At 45.0% G+C, this 22,488-nt stretch overlaps 1 protein-coding gene across 1 annotated transcript in view; it reads left to right on the top strand.

Moving 5' to 3' along the window:
* Positions 1-22,488, top strand: part of cftr (CF transmembrane conductance regulator) — an 81,007-nt gene that overhangs the window by 38,717 nt on the left and 19,802 nt on the right. The window contains exons 13-24 of the mRNA XM_046345846.1: positions 6-100; positions 1,338-1,424; positions 2,065-2,617; positions 6,500-6,760; positions 6,997-7,125; positions 8,955-8,992; positions 10,396-10,682; positions 10,916-10,995; positions 11,365-11,515; positions 16,733-16,960; positions 17,848-17,948; positions 21,809-22,033. Of these exons, the coding sequence (XP_046201802.1) occupies positions 6-100; positions 1,338-1,424; positions 2,065-2,617; positions 6,500-6,760; positions 6,997-7,125; positions 8,955-8,992; positions 10,396-10,682; positions 10,916-10,995; positions 11,365-11,515; positions 16,733-16,960; positions 17,848-17,948; positions 21,809-22,033 (2,235 nt within the window). The remainder of the gene's footprint in view (positions 1-5; positions 101-1,337; positions 1,425-2,064; positions 2,618-6,499; positions 6,761-6,996; positions 7,126-8,954; positions 8,993-10,395; positions 10,683-10,915; positions 10,996-11,364; positions 11,516-16,732; positions 16,961-17,847; positions 17,949-21,808; positions 22,034-22,488) is intronic.

The raw sequence follows: 22,488 nt of genomic DNA on the forward strand, positions 1-22,488 counted from the left end.
CTCAGGATCTGGCCCTGCTGCCGGAGAAAGACAAGACGTCCCTTATGGAGGGAGGGGTGACCCTTAGTGGAGGTCAGAGGGCAAGGATAGGTCTGGCCAGGTAGGTACCTTTAGGCACATACCTGTCTTTTAGCATGCATCACTCACCCCGAGCACCTTTCACCGTCTGTCACCATGGCAACATTCATTCATTAAATCTCCCCCGTTCATTATAAAAGACCCACAATATGTTGAGTCACTCATTCTATGATCTACTCGGCAAAACACTGTGGTTGATTTTTTGAAGTCATGACTAGTGTTGAGACTCGTTAAATGTATGGGACAGTGTATGTATAGTGATTCCTGGTCATAATGGCCCATGAAAAAGATGATCACTACAGTATCAATCTTTTAGTATCAACTTCATCTGACTGTTCGTTCAGCTTAGAGGTCTTCTCCGGTCCAAAAAGTCAGACCTGAACGGACCCAACAACAACCAGACCCAGAACAGACCCGATTGGACCGAGTGACCAAAAAAATATGTTTTTCAGTCAATTTGCTCTTCCGGTTAATGAATAGGCCTTTATATGTTGGCTAGGCCTTCTATAAGTCAATAAATTAACTTTATTAGGGTAAACTTCATATGCTCTAGGCATGTTTCTACATCTGCATTGCTTGCTGTTTGGGGTTTTAAGTTGGGTTTCTGTATATGTACTTTGTGAAATCTGTTGATGTAAAAAGGGCTTTATAAGTAATGCAGAACCCTGGTCGGATCCACTCGTGTCTATCAGCTGTAGCTACATAGACCCGAGACTCGATGACAATCAAACAGGACCTGACCAGGAGCCGAGCAAAAAGTTTGAATTTTGGACCCAGACTCGCTCGAGTCTCGGGTATTCGGGTTCGGGTGGATCCGTGAAGACATCTAGTCCACCTCCTATAACTGTAGTGTTTTATGATCTAATATTTCTGGTGCTTCTGCAGACTTTTTTTTACTACCATTAAATCTCTATGTCTAGTCCAACATTCTGAACATATGCATTATTTATTGGTTTTATTGTCCCGTTATCCATTTGCTCCCACTTAACTGAGAGCATCACTGCCAGTTTGGCCAGATGTATCACTTAAACTGAATTGAATCCCACTAGGACTTGACTTCCTAATTAGATGCCTGTTTGATGTATTACTTACTTCCAATTATCTTCCAATTATATTTGTGTTTGTGCATCTCTGTGTGTGTGTGTGTGTGTGTGTGTGTGTGTGTGTGTGTGTGTGTGTGTGTGTGTGTGTGTGTGTGTGTGTGTGTGTGTGTGTGTGTGTGTGTGTGTGTGTGTGTGTGTGTGTGTGTGCTTTTACAGAGCCGTGTACAAGGATGCTGACCTCTACCTGTTGGATTCGCCTTTCACCCACCTGGACATTGTGACGGAGAAAGAGATCTTTGAGAGGTCTGTCTGTGGCTCAACACTGAAGCTTTCATATGGGCGAGGGTCTGGGAGATGAGGTTGGGGGATGGGCTGGGGTCTGGAAGATGAGGTTGGGGGATGGGCTGGGGTCTGGGAGATGAGGGTCTGGGTGGGATGGGGTCTGGAAGATGAGGTTGGGGGATGGGCTGGAGTCTGAGAGATGAGGTTGGGGGATGGGCTGGGGTCTGAGAGATGAGGGTGGGGGATGGGCTGAGTCTGGGAGATGAGGTTAGGGGATGGGCTGAGTCTGGGAGATGAGGGTGGGGGATGGGCTGGGTAAATGGTTAAGGTGAAGAGAGAAGGTTAAGATCAAGGTCTTGTTTTCTTCGACCTATTGAGCAATTGGGTTAGGTGGTGAGGTGTGGGCTTTTTGCGGAAATGTAACTTTGTGTCTGACATTCATGAACTTTGATCTAATTTTCAGACATTTGTGTTATCAGCATCTTTCCTCTCAGAAATGAGGGCAAGCACATGATTGAACAGCAATGTGAAACTTTTTTTACAATGTGAATCTCTTCGCGTTCCAAGGAAACTACATGTTTTCCAAAGGTCACTTCATGCCTGTCTGTTAAAGTAAAGGTTGATAAACTAAACAAAGGATACACGTATTTTCTCTTGCCAGGTGTCTGTGTAAACTGATGTCCTCCAAGACTCGTATCGTGGTCACCAGTAAGCTGGACCACCTGAAGAGAGCAGACAAGATCCTTCTGCTTCACAACGGAGTGTGTTACTTCTACGGCTCCTTCTCCCAGCTGCAGGCCAAGAGACCAGACTTTAGCTCCCTGCTCCTGGGCCTGGAGGCCTACGACAACATAAAAGCCGAACGCCGCAGCTCCATCCTCACCGAGACCCTCCGACGTGTCTCCATCGACGAATCCGCTGTCCTCCGTGGCCACGAGCCCATCCGCCAGTCCTTCCGCCAGCCCCCGCCTTCGGTCATCAACGGCAACACTGGACCTCAAGGCATCACCATCGCCGGGGGCGACGGTCTCACAGTGGTGGAGAAACGTAAACAGTCGATTATCTTAAATCCATTAGCAACGGCACGTAAGTTCTCCTTCATCGGTACTGGGCCCCAAAACAGCCAGGCTCCAACCCCAGGGTCCACTACCATCGAGGATGGCGTGCGGGAGCTGTCGGAGAGGAAGTTCTCTGTGGTGCCCGAGGATGATCAGGTGAGGGTGCTTTTCTATTTTTTATTTACATAGTGCTCTTAGAGTTCGGTAAGGTCAGAGGAGGGTGTCTCTTTATTAACAACAGCTGGAGTGCGATCTCTAATATTAAGGAAGTCTCGAGGTTCTGCTCGCCTGAGTTAGAATACCTCAAGATGCTCTATAGACCATACCATTTACCAAGATTTCATATGTACTTTTCATAGCTGTCTATTTACCACCACAAACCGATTCTGGCACTAAGTGTCACGTTCTGACCTTAGTTCCTTTGTTATGTCTTTGTTTTAGTATGGTCACGGCGTGAGTTGGGTGGGTTTGTCTATGTTCCGTTTTATATGTTGTGTTTGCGTTTGGCCTGGTATGGTTCTTAATCAGAGGCAGGTGACGTTAGTTGTCTCTGATTGAGAATCATACTTAGGTAGCCTTTTCCCACTTGTGTTTTGTGGGTGTTTATTTTCTGTGTCTGTGTGTTCCACACGGAACTGTTTCAGTTGGTTATTTCACTGTTTCAGTTGGTTATTTCACGTGTCGTTTCACGTGCTTGTTTTAATGAAGAGCATGAACACGTACGACGCTGCTCATTGGTCCTCCGATCCTTACTACTCCTCCTCGTCAGAGGCAAACCATCAAACAGGCAAAGCATCAATACAGGACTAAGACCGAATCTTACTACAAGGGCTCTGATTCTCATCGTATATGGTAGGGCTTGCAAACTATCACGGATTACAAAGGGAAACCCAGCCCAGAACTGCCCAGTGATGCAAGCCTACCAGACGAGCTAAATGCCTTCTATGCTCACTTCGATGAAAGCAACACTGAAACATGCATGAGAGCACCAACTGTTCTGGATGTCTGTGTGATCACACTCTCCATAGCCGATGTGAGTAAGACCTTTGAGTAGGTTAACATTCACAAGGCCGCAGCGCCAGATAGATTACCAGGATGTGTGCTTGGAGCATGCACTGGCAAGTGTGTTCACTGACATTTTCAACCACTATCTGACCAGTCTCTAAAACCTACATGTTTTAAGTAAATCATCATAGTCCCTGTGCCTAAGAACACCAAGGTAATCTGACTAAATGACTACCGCCTGTGGCCCTCACATCTGTAGCCATGAAATGCTTTGAAAGGCTGGTCAAGGCTCACATCAACACCATCATCCCAGAAACCCTGGACCCACTCCAATTTGAATACTGCCCCTACAGATCCACACTCCACACTGCCCTCACACACTCACACATGCTATACTGACACTCCAACACACACACAAAACACATACGCTCACGAACATGCATCTTGACACCACTGTCGTGTCTTTACTATCATTAAATTGAAGACTTTTAGTTTTTATCAAAGATTCTCTGTAATTAGTATTATGCGATCAACTGATTAATCATGTAATTGTAATTAACTAGGAAGTCGGGGCACCAAGGAAAAATATTCAGATTACAAAGTTATCATTTCCTAAAATAACTTTTCAGATATTTTATCTGATCAATTAGTCTTCGAATTAATGAATTATTTACTTTACCTCATGTTAGTCTCATTCCCTAAAGCCAACACCAACATTCCCCAAAGCCAACACCTCATTTGGCCACCTTTCGTTCCAGTTCTCTGCTGCCTGTGACTGGAACAAATTGCAAAAATCGTTGGAGACTTTTATCTCCCTCACCAACTTCAAACATCTGCTATCTGAGCAGCTTACCGATCGCTGCAGCTGTACATAGTCTATCGCAAATAGCCCACCCATTTTTACCTACCTCATCCCCATACTGTTTTTATTTATTTACTTTTCTGGTCTTTTGCATACCAATATCTCTACCTGTACATGACCATCTGATCATTTATCACTCCAGTGTTAATCTGCAATATTGTAATTATTCGCCTACCTCCTCATGCCTTTTGCACACAATGTATATAGACTCCCCTTTTTTCTTTTTTTCTACTGTGTTATTGACTTGTTAATTGATTACTCCATGTGTAACTCTGTTGTATGTTCACACTGTTATGCTTTATCTTGGACAGGTCGCAGTTGCAAATGAGAACTTGTTCTCAACTAGCCTACCTGGTTAAATAAAGGTGAAATAAAAAAATAAAATAAAAGAAATTCCAAACATCGGAAATTGTTGGTTATCTGCACGAACCCAGTCTTCACTATGAGTCATCCATACATCAATTGTCTTAAATCATTAATTTATTACTAACTAAGTAATTCACAGAAATGCATAAACAAACAAGGTAAATGTGGTTACAAGAAATGATAGGAGAATGTGCCCTAGTGGGCTAAACAGGCATGGCGGCTTGTTAGACAAAAGGGGAAGTGGGGGTCGACTAAGAAGTCGCTACAGAGTGATAATTATAACAATTGAAATGCTAATCCTTTGCACATGAACGCTTACTCACTCGGAAACAATTGCAATCAATATATATATTTACGCTCAGTGTGTCGTCTTGATCGCTGGTGAAAAGTTTGTTTCTTTTGGAGAGTTTCGTCCTCTCTCTCTCTCTCTCTCTCTCTCTCTCTCTCTCTCTCTCTCTCTCTCTCTCTCTCTCTCTCTCTCGGTTAGAGAGGATAGTTATAGTTATTGGATAGAGGGGATAGTTATTGGTTAAAGGGGATTGTTATAGAATGGATGTTTCGGCGGTTGTCATTCTTCGCGTTCAATGATACTGAATTCCCTGCTGCAGACCAGTAATTAAAATCAAAGACTTGTTCTTATTCTGTCGGTATCGATAGTCTAAGAGTTTAACCACGTGGTATGTTTAAAAGATTCAGCAATGGTCTACAACCTTTGTCCTCTCCTAATGGAGAAAAACATGGTCTGGTGATAATTTCTCAAAGTTGGGTTTTATTAGGAATTGCAGAAAAGCTCTGTCTCAGGATGCTTGACCCTAACTGGGCTCAGGGGCGGTCCTCTGATTTAGTTAACTCCAATTTCCTTTGTTAGTTTTTCTTCATTAAACAGTCCAAAATCACTGTAAAATTGTGTAAACAGTATCATACCCACTCATTCATCTTATACAACAATTAGATTATATAAACAGCGTTATGGTAATGTGGCCACACCGTCTCCCATGAGCTTCCCCAAGTTGTAACAAATGGACCAGTTCGTAGCTGGATTCTTGACCGATCTTCTATACTTTCTCCGGAACATGAAATTTGTTCGGACCTCGAGTTCTGTGAGGTGGAAGACATTCCCCTGTTCTCTGTGAAAATGTACTCTCTCTATACTGTGTGCCCATGAGGAGATCCTCAGGAATTTACGACGTCTCTCTGACCACAGCAGCCTAGTTGAAGGAGGAAAGGGGGAGGCAGGGAGAGGGGGATGGGGCTCGCCACACCCAAAGAGGGCAACGTCATTACACCACACACATGCACACTCACACATAGACACACTTTCACACTTCACATACGCTGCTGCTACTCTGTTTATTATATATCCTGATTGCCTAGTCACTTGTACCCCTACCCATGCATACATACTGTATTACCTTCATTATCTCTACTACCTCGTACCCCGGCACATTGACTTGGTACTGGTACTCTTTGTATACAGCCTCTTTATTGTATAGAAATTGTGGCTTACTTTTTAACTCTGCATTATTGGTTAGGGGCTCGTAAGTAAGCACTTCACTGTAAAGTCTACACCTGTTGAATTCGGGGCACGTGATAATTGAAGTTGGTCTTATTGTGTTTTATAGCTGTTACACTGTTTGACACGAGAGCTTGTATGTAAACGTGTTTACACTACTTTGCTGTATCCTGTACAAATGACAAATAAACTCAGGTCATTGTTAATGAGAATGTGTTCTCAATGACTTACCTGGTTAAATAAAGGCAAAATATATACAAAAAAATCGAATTTGAATTTGATTTGATTATAGGTGGAAGAGTCGCTGCCCCGGGGGAACCTGTACCACGACGGTCTGCAGCACCTGAGCGGGCAGCGGCGCCAGTCTGTGCTGCAGTTCATCACCAACGCACAGGGGCAGGGCAGGAGGGAGCAGCTCCAGACATCCTTCAGGAAGAAGCTGTCCGTCACGCCTCAGTGCGAGCTGGCCTCTGAGCTGGACATCTACGCACGACGCCTGTCCAAAGATAGTGTCTATGACATCAGTGAGGATGTGGATGAGGAGGACATGGAGGTAGGTTCAGTGAAGGCAGCAGCTTGGACGTTTTCTCCTGTAGCTGCAGGTCTTTAAGAGCACATGGAGGTTATGGTTTAGGATCAAGGAGTTGCCAAAGGGACGTCATAGAATGTTCACCAGTGTTTGAACCACCTTTTCCAAAGTAAAGTTTGAACATAAACGTTTGAAGACAAAACACAAAGACAGCTAGGCTTCAGTATTTAATTTGACGTATCTCTTTTGTCTGTTTGTAGCAATGCTTTGCAGACGAGCGTGAGAACGTGTTTGAGACGACGTCGTGGAACACCTATCTGCGTTACATCTTCACCAACAGAAACCTGGTCTACGTCCTCATCTTTATCTTCCTCATCTTCGCTCTCGAGGTAATGATAGCTTTAGATGATCCCTGACTCGGAGATACTGTAGAGCAAGGATAGGCAACTGGCTGCCCGCGAGCCACATGTGGTCTGTGGCCCCGCTTTTCAAGGCCCTCGGATCAATATTTTTTTCTTTTAGGGTGGAACTCAGTCTGGGTCTTAACTTAATGTTGTGAGTTAGAATAGTAGAATACACAAGGTGCATTTCAAAATGTGGTTGTGCATCAGCAGTTTTTCTCTTGTTATTTCAGTCACTGATAGTCAGTCAGTTAAGGAAAGGAAAGATGTTATATTACCCCTTATGGTACTGTCTTAGAGGAAAGATGTTATATTACCCCTTATGGTACCGTCTTAGAGGAAAGATGTTATATTACCCCTTATGGTACTGTCTTAGAGGAAAGATGTTATATTACCCCTTATGGTACCGTCTTAGAGGAAAGATGTTATATTACCCCTTATGGTACCGTCTTAGAGGAAAGATGTTATATTACCCCTTATGGTACCGTCTTAGAGGAAAGATGTTATATTACCCCTTATGGTACTGTATTAGAGGACAGATGTTATATTACCCCTTATGGTACTGTATTAGAGGAAAGATGTTATATTACCCCTTATGGTACTGTATTAGAGGACAGATGTTATATTACCCCTTATGGTACTGTATTAGAGGAAAGATGTTATATTACCCCTTATGGTACTGTATTAGAGGAAAGATGTTATATTACCCCCTATGGTACTGTATTAGAGGAAAGATGTTATATTACCCCTTATGGTACTGTCTTAGAGGAAAGATGTTATATTACCCCTTATGGTACTGTCTTAGAGGAAAGATGTTATATTACCCCTTATGGTACTGTCTTAGAGGAAAGATGTTATATTACCCCTTATGGTACTGTCTTAGAGGAAATATTATATATTAACCAATAACAATACTGTATTAAAGGAAATATTATATATTAACCCATAACAATACTGTATTAAAGGAAATATTATATATTAACCCATAACAATACTGTACGAAAGGAAATATTATATATTAATGTCATGACTTCAGCTCCTCTTCCTGTTTGGGCGGCACTGGTCTACTAGCTGCCACTGATCCCGTATCTTTTTTTGTGATCACCTGTGTTTATTTTATTTCTATTTGACCTTTATTTAACTAAGTCAGTTAGGAACAAATTCTTATTTACAATGATGGCCTAGGAACAGTGAGTTAACTGCCTGTTTAGGGGCAGAACGACAGATTTGTACCTTGTCAGCTCAGGGATTTGAACTTGCAACCTTTCGGTTACCAGTCCAATGCTCTAACCACTAGGATACCTGCCGCCCCGGTGTCTAGTTTAGGTTAATCAGTGGGGTATTTATTCTCATCCTACCCTCTACGGTTTGTGCGGGATTGTTTGTGTATCTGTCATTGGTTTGGGGTTGTTTCCTACACGTTAGTTTAGTTAGAGGAGTGGTTTCCTCCGTGTTCTACTGGACTGCATTCCTGTTTCTTTTAGTGGCTGTTGTTGTGGTCCTGTGCCTGTTCTTTTGATGGACTTGTAAATAAACGCCCTTCTTGCCATTTTTACTCTCCTGCGCCTGACTCTACACCCACCTCTCCTAGGGAGAATCTGACAATTAACCCATAACGATACTGTATTAGAGAATCCCTAAACTCAACTCCAGCATTTCTGGACTTTTCGAGATTCTTAAACAAGAATGTGGACTGATGTCTGGGAGCACTAGACTAGAGGGTCCCTGTTGGGTCATAATTGCATTTATTGACAGTATTATTTCAATGCATATGCTGTTGCCACCCTCAGTCTAACTGTGTTTATTGTGTGCTGTAGGTTGCTGGCTCTGTCCTGGGGATATTTCTTATCACAGAGTAAGTACTTGTTTGTTTTCAGATGTGCTATAATATTCATCGCAAGGAACTAAGATGATCAGCCTACAATGGTAAACAAGTAGTATCCACCAAAAGAAACCCAGATCAGCCTGATAACATGTAAACAGCTCAGATCAGCCTGATCACATGTAAACAGCTCAGATCATTCTGATCACGTGTAAACAGCTCAGCTCAGCCTGATCACATGTAAACAGCTCAGATCAGCCTGATCACATGTAAACAGCTCAGATCAGCCTGATCACATGTAAACAGCTCAGATCAGTCTGATCACATGTAAACAGCTCAGATCATTCTGATCACGTGTAAACAGCTCAGCTCAGCCTGATCACATGTAAACAGCTCAGATCAGCCTGATCACATGTAAACAGCTCAGATCAGCCTGATCATGTGTAAACAGCTCAAATCAGCCTGATCACATGTAAACAGCTCAGATCAGCCTGATCACATGTAAACAGCTCAGATCAGCCTGATCACATGTAAACAGCTCAGATCAGCCTGATCACGTGTAAACAGCTCAGAACAGCGTGATAACGTATAAACAGCTCAGATCAGCCTGATCACATGTAAACAGCTTAGATCAGCCTAATAACACGTCAAATCAAATCTTATTTGTCACATACGCAGATGTTTAAAAAAATGTTTTTATCACATTGTGCGAGTGTAGCAAAATGCTTGTGCTTCTTAGTTCCGACAATGCAGTAAAATCGAACAAGTAATCCAACAATTTCACAACAACTACCTTATACACACATGTGTAAAGGAATGAATAAGAATATATACATAAAAATATATGGATGAACGATGGCCGAACAGTATATGCAAGATGCAGTAGATGGTATAGAGTACCATATATACATATCAGATGAGTAATATATGGTATGTAAACATTATATAAAGTGGCTTTGTTTAAAGTGGCTAGTGATACATTTATTACATCCAATTTTTAATTATTAAAGTGGCTAGAGATTTGAGTCAGTATGTTGGCAGCAGCCACTCAATGTTAGTGATGGCTGTTTAACAGTCTAATGGCCTGAGATAGAAGCTGTTTTTCAGTCTCTCTGTCCCTGCTTTGATGCACCTGTACTGACCTCGCCTTCTGGATGATAGTGGGGTGAACAGGCAGTGGCTCGGGTGGTTGTTGATGATCTCTTTGACCTTCCTGTGACATCAGGTGGTATAGGTGTCCTGAAGGGCAGGTAGTTTGCCCCCGGTGATGCGTTATGTGTTGTACATGTAAACAGCTCAGATCAATCAGCCTGATCACATGTAAACTGCTAAACGCAAAGTACTCAAACAAAAGACCAGTTGAAAATATATATATTTAGAAGAAAACACGGTTGAGATACTGTTGCAACCATTGTACTCTCTTCTTTCCCTCTCAGGAAGATTTGGACAGAGGAGGCCAACCCATCGGCGCCTAACTACGTAGACCAACAACACTTCAACGCCTCGTCACCTGCCGTCCAACAGTCAGTCATCGTCACGCCAACCAGCGCCTATTACATCATCTACATCTACGTGGCGACGTCGGAGAGCGTTCTGGCGCTGGGGTTCTTCAGAGGCCTGCCACTGGTCCACACCTTACTGACCGTGTCCAAGAGGCTGCATGAACAGATGCTCACTGCTGTGCTCAGGGCCCCCATGGCTGTACTCAACACTATGAAAACAGGTGAGGCCCACTGCTGAAACCCCTGGCTTAACCAAGGATTATGTATCAGCTAGAGATACATATGTACATGCATCTACCGGTACTGTATCTGAACACAGGATACATGTCTAATTTATCAGTCAATTGTCTGTGTAATCTCACAGCCTGTACATTAGTCAGTACGACCGCCACCAGTCGATGCCTCTAACTTTCAGCAGCAGTCAATTCCATGTGTGTGTTTTTCTGCCCTGTAGGTCGGATCATGAACAGGTTCACTAAAGACATGGCCACCATCGACGACATGCTTCCTCTTGTACTGTTTGACCTCATCCAGGTAGGTGACTGGCTGCTCTGTCTGTCTGTCTGTCTGTCTGTCTGTCTGTCTGTCTGTCTGTCTGTCTGTCTGTCTGTCTGTCTGTCTGTCTGTCTGTCTGTCTGTCTGTCTGTCTGTCTGTCTGTCTGTCTGTCTGTCTGTCTGTCTGTCTGTCTGTCTGTCTGTCTGTCTGTCTGTCAGTCAGTCAGTCAGTCAGTCATCCAGGTGGGTGACTGGCTGCTCTGTCAGTCTCATTCTCTCTCAAATAAATTCCCTCCCATCCTCTATCTTAATCTATCTCTCTCTGTCTTTTATTGTTTTGAGGGTTTTGTTTTTGTTTTATTTCATGAAAGCTCTGTATTTTATATTATTCATATTCTTTCCCTCTAGTTAACTCTGATCGTGTTGGGAGCAATCTTCACTGTGTCCATCATGCGGCCGTACATCTTCATCGCCGCGATCCCATTGGCCGTCATATTCGTGGTCCTGAGGAAGTACTTCCTGCGTACTGGACAACAGCTGAAACAACTAGAAGCTGAGGGTGAGACTTGTAGGGTTATTGGATGGGGCTGGGGAATTTTCAAATACAGGAGGTGTGCTTGATTTATCTCGACTGTCGAGAAAGGTGAACAGACTTTTCACTTTTTGAACAACTCCAGAAGTTACATTGTACCGGGCAGGGAGTCAAAGAAAGTAAGGAATATAAAAGAAAGCAGGATGGAGAAGAGAATTGAGGGAGGAGAGGGTGGAGGCTGGAGAGGATGCACAGAGGGGCGAGGTCTGCTGGAGGGGAAGTGGGACATAACGGAGTGGGAGGTCAGCTCTCGTCCAATCAGATTTTAGATCCCATAACCCCATACACAACCAATAAACTTTGATTTGATTTGAAAATAATGGATGGGCGGTGTCTTCAGATGCCTAAATCGGGTCCTTTAGTTGGATGGAAAGTGGTGGTCCTTTAACAATTGGATACTTCCTCTCGCCTTGGAGTAACCACTGATCTGACATGACTGGATAGGGGATATGATACATAATGGTACTATTGCTTGAGTTCTCCCTCACCAATACAATTCCCAACATTCTGCAAACATTCCATGCATTCCCCGTAACTTACTTGTACCAAAGTGTTGGTTTGAAATAGTGAGAAATAGGTGTGTATCTGTGTTGGGACTCGGGACATTCTGACTCTACTCCTGATCCTGTCATTCTGTGTGTGTGTCACAGATGGCCACAAGGCCTTTCTGCAGCCACGGAGGGGTCAGAGTGAAAATCCGATCAGGGATTTCCTCTGGCTCCATCCTGGCATCACTCTCTCACCGTTCCTCACCGGACAAAACACACACGACTGGACAAAACACATACCTTCTCTATCACTGTTCCCCCCCTGGACAAAGCACACACACTGTCCTCAACAGGCCAAAACACACACACTGTCCTCAACAGGCCAAAACACACACACTGTCCTCAACAGGCCAAAACACACACACTGTCCTCAACAGGCCAAAACACACACTGTCCTCAACAGGCCAAAACACACACACTGTCCTCAACAGGCCAAAACACACACACTGTCCTCAACAGGCCAAAACACATGTTGCTCTTGTTTTATATTTGTCCTTTATTGGTGCAGAGACCTTAAAGGTCCATATAAGATCCATATAAATCCACCTAAATTCCTATAATACCCCTTAGAGAGAGAGTTTCACTCACCTGCTTGTGATCAGAGTAGATAAACTGTCAGGTTTATTTCTTCCTTCCTTTCATTCATTTTCCTGCCTGTCTCTCTGTGTGTCCGACTGTAGTAAGAGATACGTGAGAAACATCACGGTACTTCTCACAAAAAGAGAGATTTGGTTTTACGGTGGCCTGAGAAAATATACTCTCTATTGTTGTGATACTGTCTGGTGCACTTCTATTTTAGATTTCTTCAACTCCTCCCATAACAATGTCCTTCTGAAACAACAAACTCCAATGTTTTACAGTTTTAATGTCACATGCTCAAGTACAGTGAAATGACTTTCTTACAAGCTCTAAACCCAACAATGCAGTAATCAATATCAATGTAGTAAAATTAACAAGGTAGAACAGAAACACACAGGATATAACATTAATAAATAAGAAAAACACAATAAAGTAAGTCAACATACTATATACAGGGTCAGTTCCAATACCATATTTACAATGTGCAGGGATACTGGATCAATAGAGGTAGATATGTAAAGGGGTAAGGTGACTAGGTATCAGGATATATGATAAACAGAGTAGCAGCAGCGTATATGATGATTGTATGTGAGTGGGTGTAGAGTCACTATAAATGTATGTGCATATTATGTGTGTGTGTGTGAGCAAATTCTGTGAGTGTTTGTATGTAGGTTAGAGTAACAGTGTGAGTAGTGTGTAGGGTCCTGTGAGTTAGCGGTCTTATTGCATGGGGATAGAAGCGGTTCCGGAGTATGTTGGTGTCAGACTTGATGCACCAGTACCGCTTGCCTTGAGGAAGCAGAGAGTACAGTCTTTGGCTTGGGTGGTTGGTCTTTCCTATCACACCACCTGACTTAAGTGGCGTACTGTAAATCAGGGTTGGGGCCAGGATGTGAATTTAAATTCCATCAACAAGTTGACATCACCCGTTAGCTACGTACATTTTGGTCAAGAAGTACCTAGATGTTATGTCGGACATCCTGTGAGTGATTTACTAATGCTTCTGTGTTTCTCTTCTCTCCCCCCTTTCCACCCTACCTCCCTTCATTCTAACCTCTCTCCCTCCATTCCACCCTCTCTCCCTCCATTCTAACCTCTCTCCCTCCATTCTAACCTCTCTCCCTCCATTCTAACCTCTCTCCCTCCATTCCAACCTCTCTCCCTTCATTCCACCCTCTCTCCCTCCATTCCACCCTCTCTCCCTCCATTCCACCCTCTCTCCCTCCATTCCACCCTCTCTCCCTCCATTCCAACCTCTCTCCCTCCATTCCACCCTCTCTCCCTCCATTCCACCCTCTCTCCCTTCATTCCACCCTCTCTCCCTTCATTCTAACCTCTCTCCCTCCATTCCAACCTCTCTCCCTCCATTCTAACCTCTCTCCCTCCATTCTAACCTATTCTAACCTCTCCATTCTAACCTCTCTCCTCCATTCCAACCTCTCTCCCTCCATTATAACCTCTCTTCCTCCATTCTAACCTCTCTCCTCCATTCTCCATTCCAACCTCTCTCCCTCCATTCCACCTCTCTCCCTCCATTCCCTCTCTCCCTCCATTCCAACCTCTCTCCCTCCATTCCACCCTCTCTCCCTCCATTCCAACCTCTCTCCCTCCATTCCAACCTCTCTCCCTCGATTCCACCCTCTCTCCTTCCATTCCAACCTCTCTCCCTCCATTCCAACCTCTCTCCCTCCATTCCAACCTCCTCTCTCCCTCCATTCTAACCTCTCTCCCTCCATTCCACCCTTTCCCTCCATTCTAACCTCTCTCTCTCCCTCCATTCCAACCTCTCTCCCTCCATTCCACCCTCTCTCCCTCCATTCCACCCTCTCTCCCTCCATTCTAACCTCTCTCCCTCCATTCTAACCTCTCTCCCTCCATTCCACCCTCTCTCCCTCCATTCCACCCTCTCTCCCTCCATTCTAACCTCTCTCCCTCCATTCTAATCTCTCTCCCTCCATTCTAACCTCTCTCCCTCCATTCCTACCTCTCTCCCTCCATTCCAACCTCTCTCCCTCCATTCCACCCTCTCTCCCTCCATTCCAACCTCTCTCCCTCCATTCCAACCTCTCTCCCTCCATTCCAACCTCTCTCCCTCCATTCCACCCTCTCTCCCTTCATTCCACCCTCTCTCCCTCCATTCCACCCTTTCCCTCCATTCTAACCTCTCTCCCTCCATTCTAACCTCTCTCCCTCCATTCCACCTTCTCTCCCTCCATTCCACCCTCTCTCCCTCCATTCCACCCTCTCTCTCTCCCTCCATTCCACCCTCTCTCTCTCCCTCCATTCCACCCTCTCTCCCTCCATCCCACCCTCTCTCTCTCCCTTCATTCCACCCTTTCCCTTCATTCCACCCTTTCCCTCCATTATAACCTCTCTCCCTCCATTCCAACCTCTCTCCCTCCATTCCACCCTCCCTCTCCCTTCATTCCACCCTCTCTCCCTTCATTCCACCCTCTCTCCCTTCATTCCACCCTTTCCCTCCATTCTAACCTCTCTCCCTCCATTCTAACCTCTCTCCCCATCCATTCCACCTTCTCTCCCTCCATTCCACCCTCTCTCCCTCCATTCCACCCTCCCTCTCCCTCCATCCCACCCTCTCTCCCTCCATTCCACCCTCTCTCCCTCCATTCCACCCTCTCTCCCTCCATTCTAACCTCTCTCCCTCCATTCTAACCTCTCTCCCTCCATTCTAACCTCTCTCCCTCCATTCCTACCTCTCTCCCTCCATTCCAACCTCTCTCCCTCCATTCCACCCTCTCTCCCTCCATTCTAACCGCTCTCCCTCCATTCCAACCTCTCTCCCTCCATTCCAACCTCTCTCCCTCCATTCCACCCTCTCTCCCTTCATTCCACCCTCTCTCCCTCCATTCCACCCTTTCCCTCCATTCTAACCTCTCTCCCTCCATTCTAACCTCTCTCCCTCCATTCCACCTTCTCTCCCTCCATTTCACCCTCTCTCCCTCCATTCCACCCTCTCTCTCTCCCTCCATTCCACCCTCTCTCTCTCCCTCCATTCCACCCTCTCTCCCTCCATCCCACCCTCTCTCTCTCCCTTCATTCCACCCTTTCCCTTCATTCCACCCTTTCCCTCCATTATAACCTCTCTCCCTCCATTCCAACCTCTCTCCCTCCATTCCACCCTCTCTCCCTTCATTCCACCCTCTCTCCCTTCATTCCACCCTCTCTCCCTTCATTCCACCCTTTCCCTCCATTCTAACCTCTCTCCCTCCATTCTAACCTCTCTCCCTCCATTCCACCTTCTCTCCCTCCATTCCACCCTCTCTCCCTCCATTCCACCCTCCCTCTCCCTCCATCCCACCCTCTCTCTCTCCCTCCATTCCACCCTCTCTCCCTCCATTCCACCCTCTCTCCCTCCATTCTAACCTCTCTCCCTCCATTCTAACCTCTCTCCCTCCATTCTAACCTCTCTCCCTCCATTCCACCCTCTCTCCCTTCATTCCACCCTCTCTCCCTTCATTCCACCCCCTCTCCCTTCATTCCACCCTTTCCCTCCATTCTAACCTCTCTCCCTCCATTCTAACCTCTCTCCCTCCATTCCACCTTCTCTCCCTCCATTCCACCCTCTCTCCCCCTCCATTCCACCCTCCTCTCCCTCCATCCCACCCTCTCTCTCTCCCTCCATTCCACACTCTCTCCCTCCATCCCACCCTCTCTCTCTCCCTCAATTCCACCCTCTCTCCATCCTTCCCACCCTCTCTCTCTCCCTCCATTCCACCCTCTCTCCCTCCATTCCACACTCTCTCCCTCCATTCCACCCTCTCTCCCTCCATTCCACACTCTCTCCCTCCATTCCACCCTCTCTCCCTCAATTCCACCCTCTCTCCCTCCATCCCACCCTCTCTCTCTCCCTCCATCCCACCCTCTCTCTCTCCCTCCATTCCACCCTCTCTCCTTCCATTCCACACTCTCTCCCTCCATTCCACCCTCTCTCCCTCCACTTCCCTCCCCTCTTTGTCTCTCTCTCTTTTTTCTCTAATTGTTTCTTCCTCTGATCCCTCTCTTAATATCTCTCTTTCTGTCTTTCCCCTTGTCCCAGCCCGAAGCCCTATCTTCTCCCACCTCATCATCTCTCTAAAGGGTCTGTGGACCATCCGTGCGTTTGGACGTCAGTGCTACTTTGAGACGTTGTTCCACAAGGCCCTGAACACCCACACGGCCATATGGTTCCACTACCTCTCCACGTTGCGATGGTTCCTCTTCCGCTGTGACATCATCTTCGTCTTCTTCTTCAGCGCCGCAGCCTTCATCGCCGTGGGAACCAACCGTGAGTGATGGACGGACAGACGGACACACTTAATATTATTAGGCTATGTCCAATACAGCATTTAACTGAAAAGGAGATTGGCATATTACAGATGCCGACTGCGTTGCATATTTACTTTAGGCCTGAGTAAATTGTTCCTGCCTTCTCATGGACAACGTGGAAAAGATCTTTGTGTGACATAGAGAATCTCTCAATGGGCCACAGTGTTTATGTTGGTAGTGAATCTAGGGGTAATTTTACAGACCATTGAATACCTGTGTGTTTGTGTGTGTGTATAATAACAAGGGGTTGCAGTGACGTATGCTATGACGTGTGTGTGTGTGTGTGTGTGTGTGTGTGTGTGTGTGTGTGTGTGTGTGTGTGTGTGTGTGTGTGTGTGTGTGTGTGTGTGTGTGTGTGTGTGTGTGTGTGTGTGTGTGTGTGTGTGTGTGTGTGTGTGTGTGTGTGTGTGTGTGTGTGTGGACGTGTTTAACTATACTTGTGGGGACCAGAATAGTAAACGAACAAACATTTGACCAACTGGGGATATTTTGTTCATCCCCACAAGGTCAAATGCTATTTCTAGTAGGTTTAGGGTTAAGGTTAGAGTTAGTGTTAGGATTAGATCTAGGGTTAGGTTTAGGGTTAAGAGCTAGGGCTAGTTTTAGGGTTAAGAGCTAGGGTTAGAAACTAGGGTTAGGTTTAGGGTTAAAATTAGGTTTTGGGGTTAAGGTTAGGGTTATGGTTAGGGTAAGAGAATGGGTTAGTGTTATGGCTTAGGGAAAATAGGATTTTGAATGGGACGAAATTGTGTGTCCCCACAAGGTTAGCTGTACAAGACCGTATGTGTGTGTGTGTGTGCTAGCGCATCAGTGGGCACGATAATGTGATGTGTGTGTGTTCCACAGAGGACAAGCCAGGGGAGATTGGCATCATCGTGGCCTTAGCCATGCTTATCCTTGGTACGTTCCAATGGGCTGTCATCACCAGCATCACTGTGGACGGACTGGTATGTAAACACACAGTTTTGATCAATCACGGTAGATAGACTTCTATTTGCATTCACATACCACATAACCAGGAGGCAGTTATCAGTTTCACGCATATAAACACGCACAACACACTCACACAAATATGAATCTCATTAACCTTTTACACTCGTTTGAATTGGCCTATATGGATAGATACATTTAAATGTTTCTTACAGAAGAACCATTGTATAATTTGAAAGGGAACAGTTTGGAGATGATGGGAAAATGATTAGACCAAAGTTGAGGACACTACAGTTCACCTGACACAAGACTGAATCCAAGACTGAATCCTGTTGATTAATACATTTACTGTACTTCTTGACACGTGAAAATAATCTATTTACATTCAGTCACATGATAAGAATATTCCTGGAAAGTGTGGGGTTGGTGCAACATAAGACAACAAAATGACAAGAGTTTGAGAGAGAAAGTTAAATATGTGTATGCGACCAATATTTAGTTTGATTTTATTTTGATTTGAGGACTAACTGGTGCACTTGTATGACTCAAAGAAGGGTCTTCAATTATAGGTGCTTTTATGAGCTCTCTTATAGGTGCTTTTATGAGCTCTCTTATAGGTGCTTTTATGAGCTCTCTTATAGGTGCTTTTATGAGCTCTCTTATAGGTGCTTTTATGAGCTCTCTTATAGGTGCTTTTATGAGCTCTCTTATAGGTGCTTTTATGAGCTCTCTTATAGGTGCTTTTATGAGCTCTCTTATAGGTGCTTTTATGAGCTCTCTTATAGGTGCTTTTATGAGCTCTCCTATAGGTGCTTTTATGAGCTCTCCTATAGGTGCTTTTATGAGCTCTCCTATAGGTGCTTTTATGAGCTCTCCTAGCTGTGCCGTTGAAGAGCTAGAGAAAGCACACGTGTAGTTGTTTTGTTTGGAACACAAAATGTGATGGCATCCTCGCCATCACACAATTACTGTTTTTGTTTACGAAATCCCAGAATGGCCCTTTATAAATCGCAACCTGGGTCAGGTGGGCGTCATTTGAAAGCTTGTTCTATTGCCAACATGACTAGTTATAAAATAAGATCTTGCCGTGTGATCTTGCAGTGTTAGGGTTTTACACGGCAATTCAGAGAAACAGATCGTAATTCTAGTGCGCATAGAAAGGAGTCAGGTGTGTGTTCTGCTGCAAATTCTCTTCACAATAGACAAACACAGGCTCATTCTGTTCAGAACATCCCAGGGTATGACGCCATGTCATCTGGTAACTAACATAGGCTCATTCTGTTCAGAACAACCCAGGGTATGACACCATGTCATCTGGTAACTAACATAGGCTCATTCTGTTCAGAATAACCCAGGGTATGACGCCATGTCATCTGGTAACTAACATAGGCTCATTCTGTTCAGAACAACCCAGGGTATGATGCCATATCATCTGGTAACTAACATAGGCTCATTCTGTTCAGAACAACCCAGGGTATGACGTCATGTCATCTGGTAACTAACATAGGCTCATTCTGTTCAGAACAACCCAGGGTATGACGCCATGTCATCTGGTAACTAACATAGGCTCATTCTGTTCAGAACAAACCAGGGTATGACGCCATGTCATCTGGTAACTAACATAGGCTCATTCTGTTCAGAACAACCCAGGGTATGACGCCATGTCATCTGGTAACTAACATAGGCTCATTCTGTTCAGAACAACCCAGGGTATGACGCCATGTCATCTGGTAACTAACATAGGCTCATTCTGTTCAGAACAACCCAGGGTATGACGCCATGTCATCTGGTAACTAACATAGGCTCATTCTGTTCAGAACAACCCAGGGTATGACGCCATGTCATCTGGTAACTAACATAGGCTCATTCTGTTCAGAACAACCCAGTGTATGATGCCATATCATCTGGTAACTAACATAGGCTCATTCTGTTCAGAACAACCCAGGGTATGACGCCATGTCATCTGGTAACTAACATAGGCTCATTCTGTTCAGAACAACCCAGGGTATGACGCCATGTCATCTGGTAACTAACATAGGCTCATTCTGTTCAGAACAACCCAGGGTATGACGCCATGTCATCTGGTAACTAACATAGGCTCATTCTGTTCAGAACAACCCAGGGTATGACGCCATGTCATCTGGTAACTAACATAGGCTCATTCTGTTCAGAACAACCCAGGGTATGACGCCATGTCATCTGGTAACTAACATAGGCTCATTCTGTTCAGAACAACCCAGGGTATGACGCCATGTCATCTGGTAACTAACATAGGCTCATTCTGTTCAGAACAACCCAGGGTATGACGCCATGTCATCTGGTAACTAACATAGGCTCATTCTGTTCAGAACAACCCAGGGTATGACGCCATGTCATCTGGTAACTAACATAGGCTCATTCTGTTCAGAACAACCCAGTGTATGATGCCATATCATCTGGTAACTAACATGGGCTCATTCTGTTCAGAACAACCCAGGGTATGATGCCATATCATCTGGTAACTAACATAGGCTCATTCTGTTCAGAACAACCCAGGGTATGATGCCATATCATCTGGTAACTAACATAGGCTCATTCTGTTCAGAACAACCCAGGGTATGACGCCATGTCATCTGGTAACTAACATAGGCTCATTCTGTTCAGAACAACCCAGGGTATGATGCCATATCATCTGGTAACTAACATAGGCTCATTCTGTTCAGAACAACCCAGGGTATGATGCCATATCATCTGGTAACTAACATAGGCTCATTCTGTTCAGAACAACCCAGGGTATGACATCATGTCATCTGGTAACTGTACATCAAACATAGTGATCATAAACATTGACACTGGATATGACATGAGTTTTATGATGTGAAGTGCACATTTGGACTCACAGGTGTTTGTCTTGCTTGTATGACATCAAATCAGTATTTATTATAATCCTCAACGTCTCATCTTTCAAAATACATGGAGTCCTCTTATTTTACAGCATTTCCCTCACTCAGACAACAAAAACATTTTCTAAAGTTGCTCAATTAGTCAGAGGGATCGGGGAAACTTCTTGTCATGTGTGGTGCTCAAGTTCAGAACGGTGAAGCACAGAGACTGAGCTCTGATGTCATTTATAGCATGTTACTGTACAGCCACTACGTTCCAATTTAGATGCTTATCAGTGTCAAAATCTGCCGTTTTCATCTTGTATACGGGTACGAGTGTGAAAGGCTACTTTTACTTGAGTGGGATACTCCACTTGTCTTGTTTGTTGTTTGGTAAGGTGTCAAAATATTGAATAGTATATATTCAGTTCACACACCCCAGTGTTGTTGTTGTGGACACGAGCTTTATTCAGGCTTAGGATTCTGAACAGGTTTATCACAGTGCAGGTCTTTTTATTTATTCTCCTTGTTTTAGAAAATGAATCATTACTACCAGACTGACTCATACTACCATACACTGATACTACTCACTAATGTGATAATAGACAGTATATAACTATTAATATTAATAGCACATTATATGAAGTATGAAGGAGGCCACTACTCTAACATAAAGTCACGGGTACAGTATTAGGTCACAAACTAACATTGACCCACTTACAGTATGAACTCACTTACTCCTTACACACACACACACACACACACACACACACACACACACACACACACACACACACACACACACACACACACACACACACACACACACACACACACACACACACACACACACACACACACACACACACACGTCCCCCCCCCCCCCCCACACACACGTTGCACACATTCCCACAGGTTTCTACTCACTTATATAATCTCATGTCACACACACATAATGTATACACACACACATCTACCCCTTCCTCACCTCTCTGTGGCCTCTTATCCGTCTGCAGATGCGATCGGTAGATCGGGTCTTCAAGTTCATCGACTTGCCACAGGAGGAGCCTAGACCCAGTGGTGGTGGTAAAGTCACAGACCTGGTCCTCGACAACCCCCATGCACAAGACTGCTGGCCCAACCAGGGCCACATGGATGTCCAGGGGCTGACTGTCAAGTATACAGAGGCCGGACGCTCTGTGCTGCAGAACCTGTCCTTCACTGTGGAAGCGGGCCAAAGTGTAGGTGGCGGAGATGGGGTGGAGATGGGGGTGGAGATGGGGTAGAGATGGATTGGAGATGGGCTGGAGATGGGGTAGAGATGGATTGGAGATGGGCTGGAGATGGGGTAGAGATGGATTGGAGATGGGGTGGAGATGGGGGTGGAGATGAAGTGGAGATGAAGTGGAGATGAAGTGGAGATGGGTGGAGATGAAGTGGAGATGAAGTCGAGATGAAGTCGAGATGGAGTGGAGATGGGGGTGGAGATGAGGATGGAGATGAAGTGGAGATGGGGTGGAGATGGAGTGGAGATGAAGTGGAAATGGGGGTGGAGATGAAGTGGAGATGGAGTGGAGATGGGGGTGGAGATGAAGTGGAGATTAAGTGGAGATGGGGTGGAGATGGGGGTGGAGATGAGGATGGAGATGAAGTGGAGATGGGATGGAGATGGGGGTGGAGATGAAGTGGAGAGGAA

Source organism: Oncorhynchus gorbuscha, linkage group LG01 (assembly GCF_021184085.1).
Source record: "Oncorhynchus gorbuscha isolate QuinsamMale2020 ecotype Even-year linkage group LG01, OgorEven_v1.0, whole genome shotgun sequence".
NCBI lineage: Eukaryota > Metazoa > Chordata > Actinopteri > Salmoniformes > Salmonidae > Oncorhynchus > Oncorhynchus gorbuscha.